The sequence below is a fragment of the Hemiscyllium ocellatum genome, chromosome 5 (genome assembly GCF_020745735.1).
Source record: "Hemiscyllium ocellatum isolate sHemOce1 chromosome 5, sHemOce1.pat.X.cur, whole genome shotgun sequence".
In the NCBI taxonomy this organism is placed as follows: domain Eukaryota; kingdom Metazoa; phylum Chordata; class Chondrichthyes; order Orectolobiformes; family Hemiscylliidae; genus Hemiscyllium; species Hemiscyllium ocellatum.
Window position 1 is genome coordinate 136,028,242 of NC_083405.1, and position 20,354 is coordinate 136,048,595.

Below are 20,354 nucleotides of genomic sequence, written 5' to 3' on the forward strand. Positions count from 1 at the left end.
ATGATAAAGACTATTACAAAATCTTTGCTCCTAATAGGTTCCTGATTATCTGTTTTGTTTATAGTGCCCTCTACAATGAAAACCAATACAAACTAAGTGTTTCAAATATGTGGAATTACACTATAGGATCCTTGGAAGATGGGACTGGGGAATTAATGAAGCGGTATCATTTACCCCTGGGAGCAACAACCAGGGGGCTGCTGGAAAGGTCAATGACTGCTTTAAAAGCTTACTTCATGAAAGGTGGAGCACATGCTGAGCAGGAGCAGACATGGGACAGCTGAATAAGTGAAATAATATGTCTGGGTATTCGCATTACCCGAAACACTACCTAGGTACCAAAGGAAAGAGTTCTGTCCGTCAGATTGGTAAGGTAACTAGTTTTTTTTATTCTTTATTTTTCAATAGTCTCTTTGGGAATTTAAAATAGTGGGGATGGAGGTTAGGGCAGTTGAATGTACCTTCTGCAGAATGTGGGATGTAAGGGTCACCAAGAATGTCCCTGCTGACTTCATCTGCAGGCAATGCATCCAACTCCTGCTCCTCAAAAACCATGTTAGGGAGCTGGAGCTGGATGAACTTCGGATCATTTGGGAGGTGGAGGGAGTTATTGAGAGGAGTTACAGGAAGGTAGTCACACCTCAGGTACAAGAAAAAGGCAGGTGGGCTACAGTCAGAGGACGGAAAGGAAACCAGCAGACAGTACAGCAATCCCCTGTGGCTGTTCCCTTCAATAACATGTATATCATTTGGATACTGTGGGGCGGGGGGGGGGGGGGGTGAAGACTTCCCAAGGGAAAGCCGTGGGGTACAGGTCTCTGGCACAGAGTCTGTCCTTGTTGCCCAAAAGGGAAGGGGGGAGGGTGGGGGTAGGGGGAGAGAAGAGCAGAGCATTAGCCATTGGAGACTCCATAGTTAGGGGGAAACAGATTAACAGTTCTGTGGGAACGAGAGAGAGAGACACCCATGGTTGGTGCGTGGCTGCCTAGGGTTCGTAATGTCTCGGATTATGCTTTCGGGATCCGTGAGGGGGAGGGGAAGCAGCCCCAAGTCATGGTCCACACAGGCACCAATGACATAGGTAGGAAAAGGGATGGGGATTTAAGGCAGAAATTCAGGGAGCTAGGGTGGAAGCTTAAAGCTAGAACAAACAGTTACCATCTCTGGTTTGTTACCTGTGACATGTGCTAGTGAGGAGAGGATTAGGGAGAGAGCAGTTGAACACGTGGCTACAGCGATGGTTTTGGGCTCATTCTGATGTAGATGGGACCTCTACAGGGTACTAATATCCTACAGGAGAGAAATTTGCTTATGCTCTTCAGGCAAGTTTAAACTAATTGAGCAGGGGATGAGAACCTAAATTGTTGTTCCAGTGTCCAGGAGGTTGAAAGTAGCAAGGTCAGAAATAAGGTTTCAAAGTCACAAGAGTGCACCGGCAAGCATGAAGGTGGTTTCAAGTGTGTCTACTTTAATGCCAGGAGCATCCGGAATAAGATGGGTGAACTTGCAGCATGGTTGTTATCTGGGATTTTGATGCTGTAGCCAATGTGGAGACATGGCTGGAGCAGGGACAGGAATAGTTGTCGCAGGTTCCAGGATTTAGATGTTTCAGTAAGAACAGAGAAGATGGTAAAAGAGGGAGTGGTGTGGCATTATTAGTCAACGACACAAATACGGTGTCAGAAAAGACATTCAAGGTCTTGTCTACTGAGATAGTATGGGATGAGGTTAGAAATAGGTAAGGAGGTGTCACCCTGTTGGGGATTTTCTATAGGCCTCCAAATAGTTCCAGAGATGTAGAGGAAAGGAAAGCAAAGACGATTCTGGATAGGAGCGAGAGTGACAGGGTGATTGTAATGGGGGGGGGGGGGGGGGGGGGGGGGGGGGACTATAACTTTCCAAATATTGATTGGAAATACTACTGTTCGAGTACTTTAGATAGGTCAGTTTTTGTCCAATGTGTGCAGGAGGGTTTCCTGACAATATGTAGACAGGCCAACAAGGGGTGAGGCCACATTGGATTTGGCACTGGATAATGAACCTAGCCAGGTTTGGAGGTAGGTGAGCACTTTGGCAATCGTGACCACGATTCCGGTTATGTTTACTTTCGCGGTGGAAAGGGGTAGGTATACACTACCGGAAAAGCGTTATAGTTGGGCGAAAGGCAATGATGATATGATTAGGCAAGATTTACGATGCATAGGATGGGGATTGAAATTGCATGGGATGGGCACAATTGAAATGTGGAGCTTATTCAAGGAACAGCTGCTGCATGTCCTTGATAAGTATGTACCTCTCAGGCAGGGAGGAAATGGTCGAGCGAGGGAGCCGTGGTTTACTAAAGAAATTGAATCTCTTACCAAGAGGAAGGAGGAGGCTTACGATAGTATGAGACGTGAAGGTTCAGTTAGGGTGCTTGAGAGTTACAAATTAGCTGGGAAAGACTTAATGAGAGAACTAAGAAGCGCCAAGTGACATGAGAAGTCGTTGGCAGATAGAATCAAGGAAAGCCCTAAAGCTTTCCATAGTTTTATCAGGAATAAAAAATGACTAGAGAAAGATTAGGGCCAATCAAGGACAGTAGTGGGAAGTGGTGCATGGAGTTAGAGGAGATAGGGTAAGCGCTAGATGAATATTTTTCATCAGTATTCACAATGGAAAAAGACAATGTTGTAGAGGGGAATACTGAGATATAGGCTACTAGACTAGGTAGGATTGAGGTTCACAAGGAGGTGAGATTAGCAATTCTAAAAAGTTTGAAAATAAATTGGCCAGATGGGATTTATCCTAGGATGTTCTGGGAAGAGGAGGAGATTGCACAGCCTTTGGCTTTGATCTTTCTGTCATCATTATCTACACGAATAGTGACAGAAAATTGGAGGATAGCAAATGTCGTCCCTTTGTTCAAGAAGGGGAGTAGAGACAAACATGGTAATTATGGGCCAGTGAGCTTTATTTCAGTTGTGGATAAAAGGTAGGAAATATGTGGAAGCTTTGGAAAGGGTTCAGAGGAGATATACTCAGATGTTGCCTGCTGTGGAGGGATGGTCTTATGAGGAAAGGCTGGGGACTTGAGGCTGTTTTCATTAGAGAGAAGAAGGTTGACAGGTGACTTAATTGTGACATATGATCAGGGGGTTAGATAGGGTGGACAGGGAGGCCTTTTTCCTCGGATGGTGATGGCTAGCATGAGGGGACATGACTTTAAATTGCAGGGTAATAGATAAAGTACAGATGTCAGAGGTAGTTTCTTTCCTCAGAGTAGTAGGGGCATGGGACGCCCTGCCTGCAACAGTAGTAAACTCAACAACTTTAAGGGCATTTAAATAGTCATTGGATAGGCATATGGATGATAATGGAATAGTGTAAGCTAGATAGGCTTTAGATTGGCTCCAAATGTCGGCGGCCTATGTTTACTTGAGTTACTCTATTTTTGTACACCTGCAGAAGCTCTTACTATTTGTTTTCATTATTTCCTGCCAATTTACTTTCATAATCGATTTGTTTTATTTATTAGCTTTTTAATCATGTGCTGCTGGTTCCTAAAAAATCCCCAATCTTCTGGCCTGCTATATTTCATCACTTTATGTCCCAGTTTTTGACTGAATGCTCCCCTTGGACATCTTTATTAACCAGATTATTATTAAGCAAAATATAGCCACTGCTGTCTAAGTGGTAATTCCCTCCAACAGGATGCCGCTGTTAATCCAAAAAGCCATTCTGCATATCACCTCATTGAGTAACATAGTTTACAAATTTTAGTGCCAGTACAAAGGGCATACATACACTGTACGGCCCAGTCATTGGCTGGTCGAATCAACAGTATGTTCCCTCGATAGTTTGTAAAAGGCAGATATCAGACTATAAGCAGACAGCTGTGCATATAAAATTCAGAAGAAAATCTCTACACTTAAATGTAATTCTACATTTCAGCAACATTCATTGAAGAACTGAATTCTGTAACAGCTACATTAATAACCAACATAATCACTGGAAGTCACGTTTCATTGACGCTTACTGAGAGCAACAGATATTCAAATCCATACACTCATTCTCTGCAAAGAAAAGGAATTTTTTCTCAAGTGTCTTACACAGATTTGAAATTATCAGGTAATCTAGGGAGCTATAGTTGCCCATGGCATTCTTCAAGGTAACAGCCTGTTCTGTTTAAGCCGATCAGTACCCTGTCCTCCTGTGAGAGAAATTGTTGTGATGGTTTGAAATTTGATATTTTGCATTTGTCCTGACAAGTTCAAGACAAAAAGCTTCAGCAACACATCTCTCCTTTCAGTAATATTGTAAAAATACTGGGACAGCAGCAAGACCAGGAACACTGCTTCTATGTCAAACAGGATGGGGTGATGTTATATGTGATATTACAGGAATTAGACTCAGTTCCAGCACGAGTATTCGATCAATTTTCATCCTCTCTCAACATTAGGTGACAAAGCAGATAAACTGTACGACATAAAAATCACTTTAAATCACCAATATCACTTTCTAAATTGCAGGATAAAGCTCATTTCTCTCCTTATAAAGTATGCTCATTTCTCTCCTTATAAAGGATGAAACGGTAAAGCTCCTTCTGCAGTTTAACTACACAGTACAATTGTATCTTAATCAATGGTCCACTGAGGAAGTATATAAGGTATGAGCAGGTAGGGAAACAGTTAAGCTTTGGATTGTGTAACAACAGCTCAGCTAGCATGACATTGACCAGATAAGAACTTGCAGTAAACAATGAGTGCTGGAGGCAAGGGTAGTGGGTTGACAAGGTGAAAAACATCCATTATGTAATGCCAGTTTACAAGGTTAGGAACATCCACTGTGTAATACCAAGTGGCTTAATCTTTACTGTTGATGCTTGTTGATTGTAACAGTCACCCAATCAATATAGATTGGGCCTTATTTAGATGTTGCTCCCTGTAAGCAACTATATAATTCCTTAAGAATCTGCTGTTTGAGAGAAGACCAAGAACTAATGTCTCTGTGCACATGGGTGATCATTCTCTCTGCCTCCAGGGCCCAGAATAAAGATGAAGGAGGTAAAGCCATACTGTGTCTCCGAGTGTTTGCATCGACTGATACGGGGATAGGGAAACTGGACGATAATATGGCAAACCAACTAGGAGTCCAAACAAATAGTTACTATCAGCCGGTGTCAGCGATCATCCGGAACATCGCTATCTCATGATGTACAGGCCCACAAGGTAAGATTTTAAACCTTGGTCTCTCTTGATATTCCTGTGTGTCAGAAACTGTCACTTTGTTTAATTGCTTTGCATTCTAAGGACTCCTGGAACGGTAATTAGTTCAGTTGAGAAACAGTTTCGTAAACACGCTAATGAACGGGGGTTCAAGTCCTCTGGGCTGAAGTGACATTCGAGTCCCCTGGGCTTGGATTGGGGTTTGACTCCTCTGGGTTTTGATTGGCGTTCAAATGCCCTGGGTTTTCATTGGGGTTCAAGTCCATTGTGTTTCATTGGGTTCAAGTCCCCTTGGTTTAATTGAGGTTCGAGTCAATTATGTTTGATTAGGGTTAGAGTACCCTAGGGTTTAATTGGGATTAGAGTTCTCTGACATACAGAGTTCGAGTCCCTGTGAGAAAGGGGTTAAAGTGCCCTAGTGGCAAAATTTGAGGCTCTACAAGTCTTTGTTCTTGGGGCGGGGGGGGGGGGGGGTAAAAGAGCATGGCTTGGACTGCAGCATCGTGTGTTATGCTGCGAGGTTTCTTTCGTCATGATGGTATGGCTGGTCTTTCTTTCCTTCGCAGCCTCATCTAGTAGTGGAGTGGCATTCCTTAGTCCGGTTTCCACCGAGGTGAGGAGGTTTCAGTGATCTTTTTTGTGCACGCATGCCAGGTGCTATGGGGTTCGCGAAGCTTTGTGAATCTTGGACCAATGCTTGTGTTTTCTTTTTCCTGTGCTGTGGCGGTTGATTGGGAGTCTGCGGACGTGACTCATTTTTGTCAGATGCTGGTGTGGATCTTTTGAGGGCCCCTGCTCCATTTTTTCGCTCCTCGTTTGTTATTTCATGGATCATCACTGGGTGAACTGGGGGGGGCTTTCAAATGTGCACATTTTTCCCCCGTATTAAAATGAAGATGATGTTTGACTAGAGGCTCTTCAAAACAAAAAAAACGAGAAATGCTCAAGTTAAGATTGTACTAATACTTGGGTCAAAACCAGGAAGTTTAAATCTAAATTGTGCCATGCTAAGAATGTTTGATATTTAATTATTTTGGTTTGTTAAAATCCTGGTTCAGAAAATCCTTTTAAGTATCTGTTTTGCTTTGTTTGAATTAGGATCTCAATGAATATGTTTTCTGGGCTATGCAACGGGGCAGATTTTGTTTTTACATTGAAATTGTATAACATTATGTCCTTTTTAAAATGATCAAACTTGTAACAAAGAACAAAGAAAATTTACAGCCCAGGAAAATGCTGGCTGTTCAGCCCTCCAAGCTTGAGCTGACCTGAATCCACTGTCTAAACCTATCGCACAATTCCTAAGCACCTGTATCCCTCTGCTCCCCACCCGCTCATGCATCTGTCCAGACGCAACTTAAATGAATCTACCATGCCTGCCTCTACCACCTCTGCTGGCATTGCGCTCCAGGCACCTACCAACCTCTGTAAAGTACTTGCCGCGTGTATCCCCCTTAAACTTTTCACCTCTCACCTGGAATACGTGAGCTCTGGTTATTGAATCCCTCACCCTGGGAAAAAGCTTACCTTTATCCACCCTGTTTATACATTTCATGATTTTGTAGACCTCAATCAGGTCCCCCCGAACCTCCCTTTTTCTAATGAAAACAATCCTAACCTACTCAACCTCTCTTCATATCAGGCAACATCCTTGTAAACTTTCTCTGCACCCTTTCCAAAGCGTCCGCTTCCTTTTGGTAATGGGGCGACTAGAACTGTACACAGTATTCTAAATGCAGCCAAACCAGTCTTGTACAATGTTAACATGATCTGCCAGTTCTTACACCCAATACCCCGTCTGATGAAGGCACGCACACCATATGCTTTCTTGAATACTCTATCCACCTGTGCAGCCACTGTCAGGGTTCAATGGACCTGAACTCCCAGGTCTCTCTGCTGATCCAACTTTTTCCAAGGCTCTTCCATTTTCAGTATAGTTTGCTCCAGAAGTAGACTTTCCAAAACGTATTTCCTCACATTTGCCTGGATTGAACTCCATCTGATACTTCTCTGCCCAACTCTCCAGTCTATCTACACTCTCCTGTATTCTTTGACAGTCCCCTATGCTTTCTGCTACTTCACCAATCTTAGTGCAATCTTCAAACTTACTAATCAGACCACCAATGCCCTCTTCCAGATCATTAATGTATATCACAAACAACTGGATGTAGGTTTGCTCGCTGAGTTGGAAGGTTCATTTTCAGACACCATACTAGGTAGCATCTTCAGTGAGCCTCTGGACGAAGCACTGCTGATGTTTCCTGCTTTCTATTTATGTTTGGGTTGGTGAAGTCATTTCCTATGGTGATGTTGTTTCCTGTTCTTTTTCTCAGGGGGTGGTAAATGGGGTCCAAATCAATGTGTTTGTTGATAGAGTACCGAATGGAATGCCATGCTTCTAGGAATTCTCGTGCATGTCTCTGTTTGGCTTGTCCTAGGATGGATGTGTTGTCCTAGTCAAAGTGGTCTCCTTCCTTATCTTTACGTAAGAATACTAGTGAGAGTGGGTCATGTCGTTTTTTGACTAGTTGGTGTTCATGTATCCTGGTAGCTAGTTTTCTGCCTGTTTGTCCAATGCAGTGACACACAAGAATTCCGAGAAGCATGGCATTCCAACCAGAACTCTTCGTCCGGAGGCTCACTGAAGATGTTACCTAGTATGGTGACAAAACGTCTGTAAATGAACTTTCCAGCTCAGTGAGCAAATATACATCCAGAACCTCAACCTGAGCTACAAATCTTCTCAGCACTGATCACTGTGGAACACCACTGGTCACCTTTCTCCATTTTGAGAAACTCCCTTCAACTGCTACTCTACCAGTTCTTTGTCCATCTAGCTAGAACACCCTGCACACCATGTGACTTCACTTTCTCCATTAGTTTACCATGGGGAACCTTACTAAAGTCCATGTATATGGCATCAACAGCCCTTCCTTCATCTATCAACTTGGTCACTTCTTCAAACAACTCTATTAAGTTGGTAGGGTACAATCTCCCCTGCACAAAATCATATTGCCTATCACTGATAAGCCCATTCCTTTCCAAATATAAATACATTTTATCCCTCAGTACCTTTGCCAGGAACTTTCCCACCACTGACGTCAGGCTCACTGGTCTGTACTTACCTGGAATATCCCTACGATTCTTCTTGTATGGGGGAAACAACATGACCAACCCTCCAATCCTCCAGCACTTCACCTGTGTTCAAGGATGCTACAAAGTTATCTGTCAGGGCCTCAGCTATTTCCTCTCTTGCCTCCGCCAGCAACCTGGGACAGATCCCATCTGGACCTAGGGATTTGTCCACCTTAATATCCTTCAGCCTACCCAACATATCTGCCCTGCTTATGTCATAGTGATCCCAACTTCTGTCTCTAATCCCAACATTCATCATGTCCCTCGCCTCAGTAAACACTGACACAAAGTTATCATTGAGAATCTCACCCTTAAAACAAACTGAGTGCCTTGAAGCCCTGATTTGGTTGAAATTCTACAATACCTCTTTTAAAAAAAAAAGTTGGGTCAGTGGTCATGCTTTAGCCAGATGAGTGTATTGTATTAAAATATCTTAGCTGCTGTTTTTTAAACACAGAGTGCTCACTAAAAGAAGAGTGCATTTTGAGTTTGATGTTTTGTTAAGGTTTTAGAGAATATTAGAACTTGAAACTGTTTCAGCTCTGCTAATTATTATTAAGACTTCATTGGCCCCCTTCATATTGCAAACTCAAAGAATGTTAATCTCTACCAAAGTTGCCACTGTAATTCCAACTGTTTCATTTTGGCGGTTTCATTTGGAGAACATATTTTAAAATATTCTACATTTGTTTCCCACGACTATTTGAGATTTAAATCTGAACTGAAACTGCCTCTTCAATTATTAAAGCACATTAAACTTTTTGTTGTTTTCTTTCTGTTCCAGACTTTCAAAATACTTTTTGTGACGTGTTTCTCATTAACCAAGTATTAATTTGTTAAAGGAAAATTTTTGAATAACCTCAATGTGGTCCCCTGAGGGATTTGATTTTAGGACCACTGAACGTTGTTCATAATTGATGGAATTGTTTAGACAGTACAATTTAGATATTTATGGATTGCATAAAACTTGATAATGTCATAAATAGTGAACAGAATAACAGACTTCAAGATAACTGAGAATGTTGATATAGGCAGACACAATTTAGTGTTGTTAAATATGTGACTGTCTTCATACTGATAATCACCTTTGTAAGAGGGAATGAGAGAGGAAATACAAAGATACTTTCGGCAGCTAACATCTTTTCTCAAATTTCTCCATTCACAGGTAAAACATGCCATCTGACCACCACCAACCCCTCCACAACCTGATCCCCCGGATTCAATCAGCTTCAATCAGAAAAGTGAAAAAGCTAACAACAGTGAAGAGGAAGTCGATATGCTTTTTGTCAGTGGCCTTCCTATAGACCTTAAACCACATGAGCTTTACCCTGTCTTTCAATTATTTAAGGGATATGAAGGTTCACTGATCAAGCTAACATCACAACAGCCAGTTGGTTTTGTTACATTTAACAGCAGAGCTGAAGCAGCGAAGAATGCAGGGTTCACCTGGCCTGCTGCTTCATCCATCCATCCTCCAACTGAAGCATCTCCGGAAGGATGGAAGTCTTGTCAGTTTTGTTAAGTATTTAAATGCCCTTTTCTAAGAAATCAGATTTCTCCATGGAATGGTGCAGAAGGACAGACTGGATTTTGTTTTCAGGTTGGACTTTACTGCGTTTCCACTCAAATTGGAGGGGATGAAGTGGTCATTAAGGAATGTTAATTTAAGAACTTTACTCATGAATTTTTTCCACATGGGAGGATCCTAGAAATTCTATTTACTGCACAGACTGGTAATTTTTGTTGTTATAATGATTGTATGCTGTGTCAATAACTTGCTTAAGCACTGGCTGTCAATGTTTTATGAAAGCTGGTAGTGCCATCTAAATAGTTATCATCGTACTTTTCATCAGTATTCACTCAGGAACAGGACACTGTTGCTGATGTGAATATGGAATCACAAATAATTAGAATGGATGCCCTGGAAATATGCAGGGAAGAGGTTTTGGGAATATTGGAAAGGATGAATATAGATAAGTCTCCTGGGCCTGATGGCATTTACCCCAGGATCCTATGGGAAGCTAGGGAGGAGATAGCAGAGCCATTGGCCTGGATTTTTATGTCGTCATTGTCAACGGGAATAGTACCAGAGGACTGGAGGATAGCGAATGTGGTCCCATTGTTCAAGAAAGGGAGTAGGGATAGCCCTAGTAACTATAGGCCAGTGAGTCTGACTTCAGTGGTGGGCAAAGTCTTAGAGAGAATGGTAAGGGATAAGATTTATGAACATCTGGGTAGGAATAACGTGATCAGGGATAGCCAGCATGGTTTTGTGAAGGGCAGGTCGTGCCTCACAAACCTTATTGAGTTCTTTGAGAAGGTGACTATGGAAGTGGATGAGGGTAAAGCAGTAGATGTTGTGTATATGGATTTTAGTAAGGCGTTCGATAAGGTTCCCCATGGTAGGCTAATGCTAAAACTTCGGAGGTATGGCATTGAGGATACATTAGAGGTTTGGATTAGGAATTGGCTGGCTGGAAGGAGACAGAGGGTAGTAGTTGATGGATTATGTTCATCTTGGAGCGCAGTTACTAGCGGTGTACCACAAGGATCTGTTTTGGGACCATTGCTTTTTGTTATCTTTATAAATGATCTAGAGGAAGGACTTGAAAGCTGGGTAAGCAAGTTTGCGGATGACACAAAAGTCGGTGGAGTTGTGGATAGTGAGGAAGGAAGTGGTAGGTTACAGCGGGATATAGATAAGTTGCAGAGCTGGGCGGAAATGTGGCAAATGGAATTCAATGTAGCTAAGTGCGAAGTCGTTCACTTTGGTAGGAATAACAAGATGATGGATTACTGGGCTAATGGTAGGCTACTTGGTAGTGTGGATGAGCAGAGGGATCTTGGTGTCTATGTACACAGATCTCTGAAAGTTGCCACCCAGGTAAATAGTGCTGTGAGGAAGGCATATGGTGTACTGGGCTTTATTGGCAGAGGAATTGAGTTCCGGAGTCCTGAGTAAAAAATGAGGTCTGCAGATGCTGGAGATCACAGCTGCAAATGTGTTGCTGGTCAAAGCACAGCAGGTTAGGCAGCATCTCAGGAATAGAGAATTCGACGTTTCGAGCATAAGCCCTTCATCAGGAATAAGAGAGAGAGAGCCAAGCCGGCTGAGATAAAAGGTAGGGAGGAGGGACTAGGGGGAGGGGCGATGGAGGTGGGATAGGTGGAAGGAGGTCTTCCGGAGTCCTGAGGTCATGTTGCAGTTGTATAAGACTCTGGTGAGGCCTCATCTGGAGTATTGTGTGCAGTTTTGGTCGCCATACTATAGGAAGGATGTGGAAGCTTTAGAACGAGTGCAGAGGAGGTTTACCAGGATGTTGCCTGGAATGGTAGGAAAATCTTATGAGGAAAGGCTGAGGCACTTGGGGCTGTTCTCATTGGAGAAGAGAAGGTTTAGGGGAGATCTGATAGAAGTGTATAAGATGATTAGGGGTTTAGATAGGGTAGATACTAAGAACCTTTTACCGCTAATGGAGTCAGGTGTTACTAGGGGACATAGCTTTAAATTAAGGGGTGGTAGGTATAGGACAGATGTTAGGGGTAGATTCTTCACACAGCGGGTTGTGAGTTCATGGAATGCCCTGCCCGTATCAGTGGTGAACTCTCCTTCTTTATGTTCATTTAAGCGGGCATTGGATAGGCATTTGGAAGTTATTGGGCTAGTATAGGTTAGGTAGGACTCGGTCGGCGCAACATCGAGGGCCGAAGGGCCTGTACTGCGCTGTATCCTTCTATGTTCTATGTTCTAAGAGCAGGTAGGGAAGGAGTTCAGTTTTGGGCTGTGTAATAAAGGTTCAGCTAGCATGCTGGAGGCAAGGATAGTGGGTTAACAAAGTGAAAAGCACCCTTTGACAAAAGAATTGGACTCGAAACGTCAGCTCTTTTCTCTCCTTACAGACGCTGCCAGACCTTCTGAGATTTTCCAGCATTTTCTCTTTTGGACCCATTATGTAACATGGTTAGGAACATCCATTGTATAATGCCAGATGGCTTAATCTTTACTGTTGATGCTCGCTAATTGTAACGGTCACCCAATGAATACAGATGTTGCCTTTTTTGGATGCTGCTGTGAGTGACTATATAATTCGATAGAGCTAAAGCCATACTGTGTCTCGAAGTGTTTGCTTCAACTGGTACAAGGATAGGAAAACGGGACGACAACACTACCAACACCAGCATTGTCATTAACCTAAACTCTGATTACCAACCCCCACTGAGAAGCAAGCAGTCTGTGTCTTTGCCTTCTTTAAATACATTTTGTCAGCTAAGTTGATTACTATTAACCTATCATTCTCTTTGTATGCAAAGTATAAAGCAGAACTAACCTATGCAAGATACAGAATAGTAAATGGAAAACAAAATTCGACACTGGTCCCAGTGAATTGAGAACTATTGACAGATTATTCACTTAAATATAAGCGAGATTGGTGGATATTTCTACAAATGACTTTACATGACTTATGAAGTGAGTGTTGTTAACCAGCTGTACACGAACACTCTATTTTCAGTCTTACCTTCATGGTGTAACTCACTAGATTATTCCAGTGGCAGAGAGAAAATTCCCGAAGCTGTGAAAACCTGTACGTTTAAAAACAAATGCAAATAAAATCAGCTATAACAGTACAACTTACCACGGAGACTGACTCCTTCATTTTGAAAGCCAGCAACTTAGCTCAACAGAAATGATTCACTTTCCCTGAAGTCTAAAAATAAGTGCATGCAAATCTGAACTTGAAAATAATTTAAGCAGTTCTTTCTTTGCTACTGGGAATAATCAGGTCTTTTCACTTCACACCAGCTATAAGCCTTAAATGGGGGCCTGAGAGGTTCAGGGGAATTACTGTGAGAAAAGAAAACAGGGCTGGGACAAGAGAGTGCAGTCCAAATGCTTATACAAGACAAGATGGTTTTCATGGAAGGGGAGAGAGGTTGAGAGCCACAGTTCCTCGAAAGTAACTTTCAAGGATGCCATATCCTACCCCAAACCAAGTCCAACTGAACCATCACCCATGCTATTGACATACATTAGTTCTCAATCTTACAAAATCTCAAATGCCAGAGCCCTAAATTCAAATCTTTCTGTGGTTTCACTCCTCATTATCTCACCATTCCATAACATTAAGACAGTGGAGATCTTCCAACTGTAGTTTCCTCTCCCTCACTTCCTTCATTTCATCAATTGTTAACTATCTGGATTTTAAACTCGAAGACTGTTTCTAAACCTAGCCACCTTTAAAATGTTCTTCAATACCAAAAATCCATCAGCTGCCCCAACATCTCAATGTGGCTTGGTGTCAAGTTTTGTTTGGAAATGCTACCATGAAGTTCCTCAGGTCGTTTTACAATATTAATTGTAAAACCATAAGACCATCAGGTATTGGAATAAAATTAGGCAATTCTGCCAATCGAGTCAGCTCCACCATTCAACCGTGGCTGATGTTTCCCAAATCCATTCTCCTACTTTCTCCACATAACCCTTGATCATCTTACGCTCTCTATCTGTCTTAAATACACTCAATGACTTGGCCTCCACAGTCCCTCAGCAATGAGTTCCACAGATTCATCACCCCCTGGCTGAAGAAATTCACCGTCTCAGTTCTAAACAGTCGTCCCTTCAGGTCCTAATCTCTCCTACTAGTGGAAACATCTTCTCAATGGCCACTCCAACCAGGCCTCTCACTATTCTGTAAGTTTAAATCAGATCCCTACTCATCCTTCTAAACTCCATCAAGTACAGGCACAGAGTCCTCAATTGCTCCTCATATGACAAGCCCTTCATCCCCAAGACCATTTTTATGAGTGTCCTCTGGTCTCCCTCCAATGCCAGCACATACATTCTTAGAAACCAGGCCCAAAAACAGCTCACAATATTCCAAATGCAGTCTGACCAGAGCCTTGCACACCCTCAGCATATATCTCTTCTCTTGTATTCTAGCCCTCTTGGAATGAATGCTAACTCCCAATTGAACCTACATGTTAACTTGAAGAAAATCCAGAACAAGGAATCTCAAGTCCCTTTGTTCTTCAAATTTCCGAGGTCTTTTCCCATTTAGAAATTATCTACACCTTTATTCTTTCTACCAAAGTGTATAACCTCACATTTTCCAACATTGTATTCATCTATTCCCAGTATCCTAGCCTTTTCATATCATTCTGCAGCCTCCCCAGTTCCTCAACCCGAACTTGTCCCTCCACTTAGCTTTGTGTCAAACTGAGTAACAATGCCTCAGTCCCTTCGTCCAGATCATTAAAGAATGACATATACAGCTGTGGTCCCAACACTAATTCCTGCAGAACTCCACTAGTCTCTTGCTGCCATACTGAAAAAAATCCCTTATCCTTTCCTCTATCTTCTGCCAGTCAGCAAATCCTCTATCTGTGCCAGGAACTTGTCCTTAACACCATGGACTCATTTTCTAACAGCCTCCTGTGCTGCACCATGTCAAAGTCCTTCTGAAAATCTAAATGGATCACATCAATTAGTTTCCCTTTGTCTAACTTGCTTGTTCCCTCCTCAAAGAATTCTAACAAATTTGTCAACACGACCTCCCCATGACAAAGCCACGCTGACTCAGATCTATTTTACCATGCACTTCCAAGTACTTCATACGGCATGGTGGCACAGTGGTTAGCACTGCTGCCTCACAGCACTAGAAACCTGGGTTCAATTCCAGCCTTGGGCGACTGTCTATTTGGAGTTTGCACATTCTATCGTGTCTGCGTGGGTTTCCTCTCAGTCCAAAGATGTGCAGGTTAGGTGAATTGGCCATGCTAAATTGCCCCTAGTGTTAGGTGAAGGGGTAAATGTAGGGGAATGGGTCTGGGTGGGTTGCTCTTCAGAGGGTCAGTGTGGACTTGTTGGGCCCAAGGGCCTGTTTCCATACTGTAAGTAATCTAATAATATCGTCCTTAATAATGATTTGGAGATGCCGGTGTTGGACGGGGTTGTACAAAGTTAAAAATCACACAACACCAGATTATAATCCAACAGGTATATTTGGAAGCACTAGCTTTTGGAGCGCTGCTCCTTCATCAGGTGGTTATAGAGTAACCACAACCACAACCACCTGATGAAGGAGCAGCACTCCGAAAGCCACTGCTTCCAAATAAACCTGTTGGACTAAAACCCGGTGTTATGCAATTTTTAACTTTATATCCTTAATAATGGACTCTAAAATTTTACCAGTGACAAAGGTCAACTTAAGGAGCCTATAATTTCCTTTCTTCTTAAACAGGATTATTACATTAACATTTTCCAGTCCTCTGGCACCCTCCCTAACCGCAGTGATTCCTGAAAGATCACCAACAATGCCTCCACAATCTCCTCAGCTATCTCTGGTCTGCGTGATTTAACCATCTTCAGACTTTTCAGCTTGCCCAGATTGCCACCCACCTCTGTCCCTGACTCTTTTGAGGTTCTTCCATTGTGAAAACTGATGCAAAGTACCTATTCCGTTCCTCTACCATTTCTTTGTTCCCCACTACTACTTCTCCAGGCTCATTTTCTAACACTCCAAAGTCCATTCTTCCCTCCCTCTTACCTTTTAGATATCTAAATACACTCTTGCAATCTTCTTCATCATAAATAGCTTACTGTCATATTTCACTTTACTCCACTATTTGCTCTTTCAGTTATCCTCTGCTGGTTTTTACAAGGCTTCCCATTAATATTCATAGTGCATGCTTTTCTTTTATGCTATCTCTGCCTGTCCTCATCAGATACAATTCCCTCATCCTCCCTTTAACATGGTCCTTCTTCCTTGTGGGATATGTAATGTAACTTTTTCTGCTGTTCCAACAGTTGGCCCCATAAGATACCACACATTGGCCCCACTACTTACACTCCCATTCCCTTATTTCGACTGCCAAATGAGAAAAGACTGGATTGACTGGGCTTGTACTCACTGGAATTTAGAAAAATGAGGGGTGGGGAGGGGAATCTTATACAAATGTATAACATCCTGATGGCAATGAACAGGCTAAATGCAGGAAGAATATTCCCAATGTTGAGAAAGTCGAAGAACTGGGGTTACAGTCTAAGAATAGGGGGTAAGCCAATCAGGATTGGGATGAGGAAGAATTTCTTCACTTGGAGAGTTGTGAACCTGTGGATTTCTCTACCATAGAAAGCTGTTGGGGCCAGTTCATTAGATATGTTCAAGAGAAAACTGGATATGGCACTTGCAGCTAAAGGGATCAAGGGGTGGGGGTATGGAGAGAAAAGCAGGAAGAGGATACTGAAATTGCATAACCAGCCATGACCATATTGAATAGTAGAACAGGCTTGAACAGCCAGATGGCCTATTCCTGCACTTATTTTATATGTTCTATGTTTCTCCACACCCACCATAAGCAACATGGTTTCTTCAGCAATCAGACTTATACAAACCGGTTGTCTTTCAGCCAGTTGAGGGTGTTTTGGATTTTTCTCTGAACTGGCGGCACCAATTTCTTTCCAGATTCCACCCAGCAATAGGAGATTGTGACTTTCTGCCAGAGTTTGGGGTTAGCAGCAGCTCCATACCACAGATGACATACTCGGGCCATCCTGTTTAAAAACAAGGGAAAGCTTGGACAGATCAGTTCAAACAACCACACAGACTGAAATGCAAGAGCTGAGTTGAGTGGAAAGCTATAGCAAAATTATATGGACCAGATCTAACCATAATCTGGTCTTATTAGCTATGGCTAGCAGTTCTATCTGGAAGTCTGAATCCTTCACAGTCTTTACAAAAGGGGAAACCAATTAACAAAAATCTTTATACAGTGTCAGCTACTCCCATCTCACCACTTTTGCAGTTTGCAGGAGGTCACATTTCAACAAGAAAGAAATCCTCTTTATCACACACACCTACAGAGAAATGGCACAGCGCCATTCGATGACACTATATAATGGAAGATATGAACCAAGACTTCAATTGGAAGTTGTTGACCCCATCGGTCTAGGACTTCTGGCTTCTCAGGCTCCAGATCTGAATCAGTTTGCTTATGCTGGCCTGCCAAGCCCACGGAGCTGGCCTCCTTCAACCCTGCATTTTTCAGGAGCCCCTTGTTTTTGTGGGAGCTGCGCTGTGTGTTTAACTTGCAGCTGCTTTTCTTCCCTGCCAGTTTCCTTGGCCTCTTGTGCATCCCGTTTTCATTAGAAATGATCAGGAGCATGTCGTTGTCAGTATCATGGATTGTATAGTCCCTGGTGTTCCACCTTGCTGTTCGCCGCACTTTCCTCACTGGCTTAGAAGTCACTCGGACACGTGACCGGCTCTGGCTTTCCACACTCCCTTCCCTCTTCCGGGAAGGGGTAGGCCTAGAGGTGTGGGGAGTTGAAGAGCCTTCCATCTCGGTATCCCCTCAGTCCTCCTCATGAAATTCTTCAGTTGCACAAGTCCTTATTCAATGTTAAAGAGGAGTGTCTCAGCGTCACTAGAAGAAGAAAAAAAAACATCACTACAGTCACAATTACCAAAACAATATCACAAATAGATGGAGGAAAAACAGTATTGAGGACTGGAGTTCAGATGGAAGGATGTCTTACTGCAGCTATACAGGGCCTTAGTGAGACCACAGCTGGAGTGCTGTATGCAGTTTTGCTCTTCCTAAGACAGAATACATTCACCACAGAGGAAGTCATGGAGGTTCATGAAGCTCATAGTAGGGACAGCTGGTGAGGAGGAGGGTTTGTTTCTATTGGAACTGTAGTCTTCAGAGGTGATCTGATTAAAACATATAAAATTTTAACAGGGTTGGACATACTAGATGCAAGGAGGATGTTTTCCCTGCTTGGGAGAGACAGAAAAAAACTTCCCTACCCAAAAGGATAATTAATTATCTACCACAGCTGGTTACGGATGTCAAGCTACTGAATATGTTCAGGAAAAAGAAAGATTATTTTTTGAATATTAAAGGCAAACATATGAAATTTCACAAACAGGCAGCCAAATAATATAAATTGCAAGCAAAGACTCGCTGTGTCTGTTGTGCTGTTATTTGCTAGTAGCTGGACATTGACACATTACTGTTATAGAGTTTGTTGGGGGGGGGGGGAGAAGGGGGGTGGGGGGGAGAAGGGGGGTGGGGGTGAGAGGGGGGGAGGGGGGTGGGGGGGGAAGGGGAGGGGGGGGAGGGGAGGGGGGGAAGGGGGAGGGGAGGGGGGAGGGGGGGAAGGGGGGAAGGGGGGGAGGGGGGGGGGAAGGGGGGGGGAAGGGGGGGGGGAGGGGGGACGGGGGATGGGGGGGATGGGGGATGGGGGGGATGGGGGAGGGGGGAAGGGGGGGAGGGGGAGGAGGCGGGGAGGAGGGGAAGGAGAGGGGGAGGAGGGGAAGGAGAGGGGAGGGGAAGAAGAGGGGGAGGGGGGGAGGAGGAGGGGGAGGGGGGGAGGGGGAGGGGGGGAGGGGGAGGGGGGGGAGGGGGTGGGGGGGGTATGTGAAGGGGAGGGAAGGGGCGAGGTCCAGGGGGAAAAAGTGAGAGGCGGGAAGGGGGGAGTAGTGTGATGGGAGTAAGAGGGTGCTGTTGGTGGAGGGGAGAAAGGACTAATGAGGGGCGTAGGGTGTAGTTGAGGGTGAGTGAGGTGGGTCGAAGCTTTCACTCTATTCTCCCCCCGCCTCTCACTCGCGGCCCTCACTCACTCACCGCCGCCATCTTGTTCCGCTCGCACTCACCGGAAGACACCGTCACCAAGTCCCGCCCTCGCCTCACGCCAATTGGCTGTTTCTCTGCGGCACCTTCAGAGGGACCACGCAGTCCTCGCAGTCGATTGGTCCAAGGTTCCTGTCAATCACCACACGCGCGCTTCTCCCGTAAACTTAAAGGTAACGATTTAAAGGGGAGGGGACAACGACCGAAGCGACTGAATTTTTTTAAACTGGCAGAATTTTTCATTTTAAAACCTTAAATATATATTTTATTTTTATTTTGCGTTAAATGCGTGGCACAAAGCAAAATGCTGACGTTTATTTTGTAGTTGCTCATTTGCATAAACAGGTAGTTTTTGAAGTTTTTAAAAAACTGTAGCAATTTAATTTAATCGCACGATTTAATTTATTTCTTTTACTTGACGCTTTGCATTTCTGCGAATCACCACAGGGTCTACAATTCTTTATCGATCTAATGACTGTTCTAAGTTATTAAAGAAGGAAACTCGCATTTCATGTATAGACAATTAAAGAAACACGTTGGACATGGAAACTTAATGTACAATGTAGCGCAGGGCAGGCCATTCGGCCCAACAAGTGTCTCCTGTGGCCATGCTCATTCATGGATAACTACTGGACTTAAGGTTGGTGTCAAATTCAAATGAAAACTGCACAATGCTGTGAAGATGCATGGAACCATGGAAATGATATAGCACAGCAGGGGTGATAGCTGCAAATGTGTTGCTGGTCAAAGCACAGCAGGTTAGGCAGCATCTCAGGAATAGAGAATTCTATGCTGCCTAACCTGCTGTGCTTTGACCAGCAACACATTTGCAGCTGTGATCTCCAGCATCTGCAGACCTCATTTTTTACAGCAGGGGTGATATTCAATCCATTTTGTTCTTGCTGACCCAAAGAGACCCCGATTCTTTTAAAAAGAATTTAGGTTCTCCCTGCCTCCACCACCAAGTCAAGCAGTTAATTCCAGGCACCCATCAGTCTCTGCATTAACAAAAGATTTTGCTCTCCTCTAACCCTTCTGCAATTTCTCTTGAATCTTTGCACCCTGGCTTCTACCAAGGGAAACATGTTGCCCCTTGTCTACTCAACCTCTACCCTTCACAATTTTGTATAATCTCAATCATGTCAGCCCTCAGCCTTCTTGATCGCAAGGAAAACAACCCCAACCTTATTTTCCCAGACTTGGGAAGTCCAAAAGTAGAGCGCATAGTTTTAAGGTGAGAGGGAAAGGATTTAAAAGGGACCAAGGGGCAACATTTTAATGCAGAGGGTGAAATAAGCTGCCAGAGGAATTGGTATAATTACATTACAGATTCATGGTTCCTTAAAAGTGGAGTACCAGGTAGACAGAATAGTGAAG

At 43.5% G+C, this 20,354-nt stretch overlaps 1 protein-coding gene across 2 annotated transcripts in view; it reads right to left on the reverse strand.

Annotated features, from left to right (window-relative positions):
- Positions 1-19,006, reverse strand: part of fbxl6 (F-box and leucine-rich repeat protein 6) — a 53,726-nt gene extending 34,720 nt beyond the window's left edge. Inside the window, exons 1-4 of one of the 2 annotated variants that reach the window (XM_060825231.1) lie at positions 18,972-19,006; positions 17,197-17,765; positions 16,735-16,893; positions 12,860-12,923 (exon numbers count right to left, since the gene is read on the reverse strand). In XM_060825231.1, coding sequence (XP_060681214.1) covers positions 12,860-12,923; positions 16,735-16,893; positions 17,197-17,681 — 708 coding nt within the window. In that variant the 5' untranslated portion in view covers positions 17,682-17,765; positions 18,972-19,006. Of the gene's footprint in view, positions 1-12,859; positions 12,924-16,734; positions 16,894-17,196; positions 17,766-17,877; positions 18,212-18,971 lie in introns of those variants that run through there. The other variant, XM_060825230.1, reaches the window with a different exon arrangement.
- Positions 19,007-20,354: the final 1,348 nt, after the last annotated feature.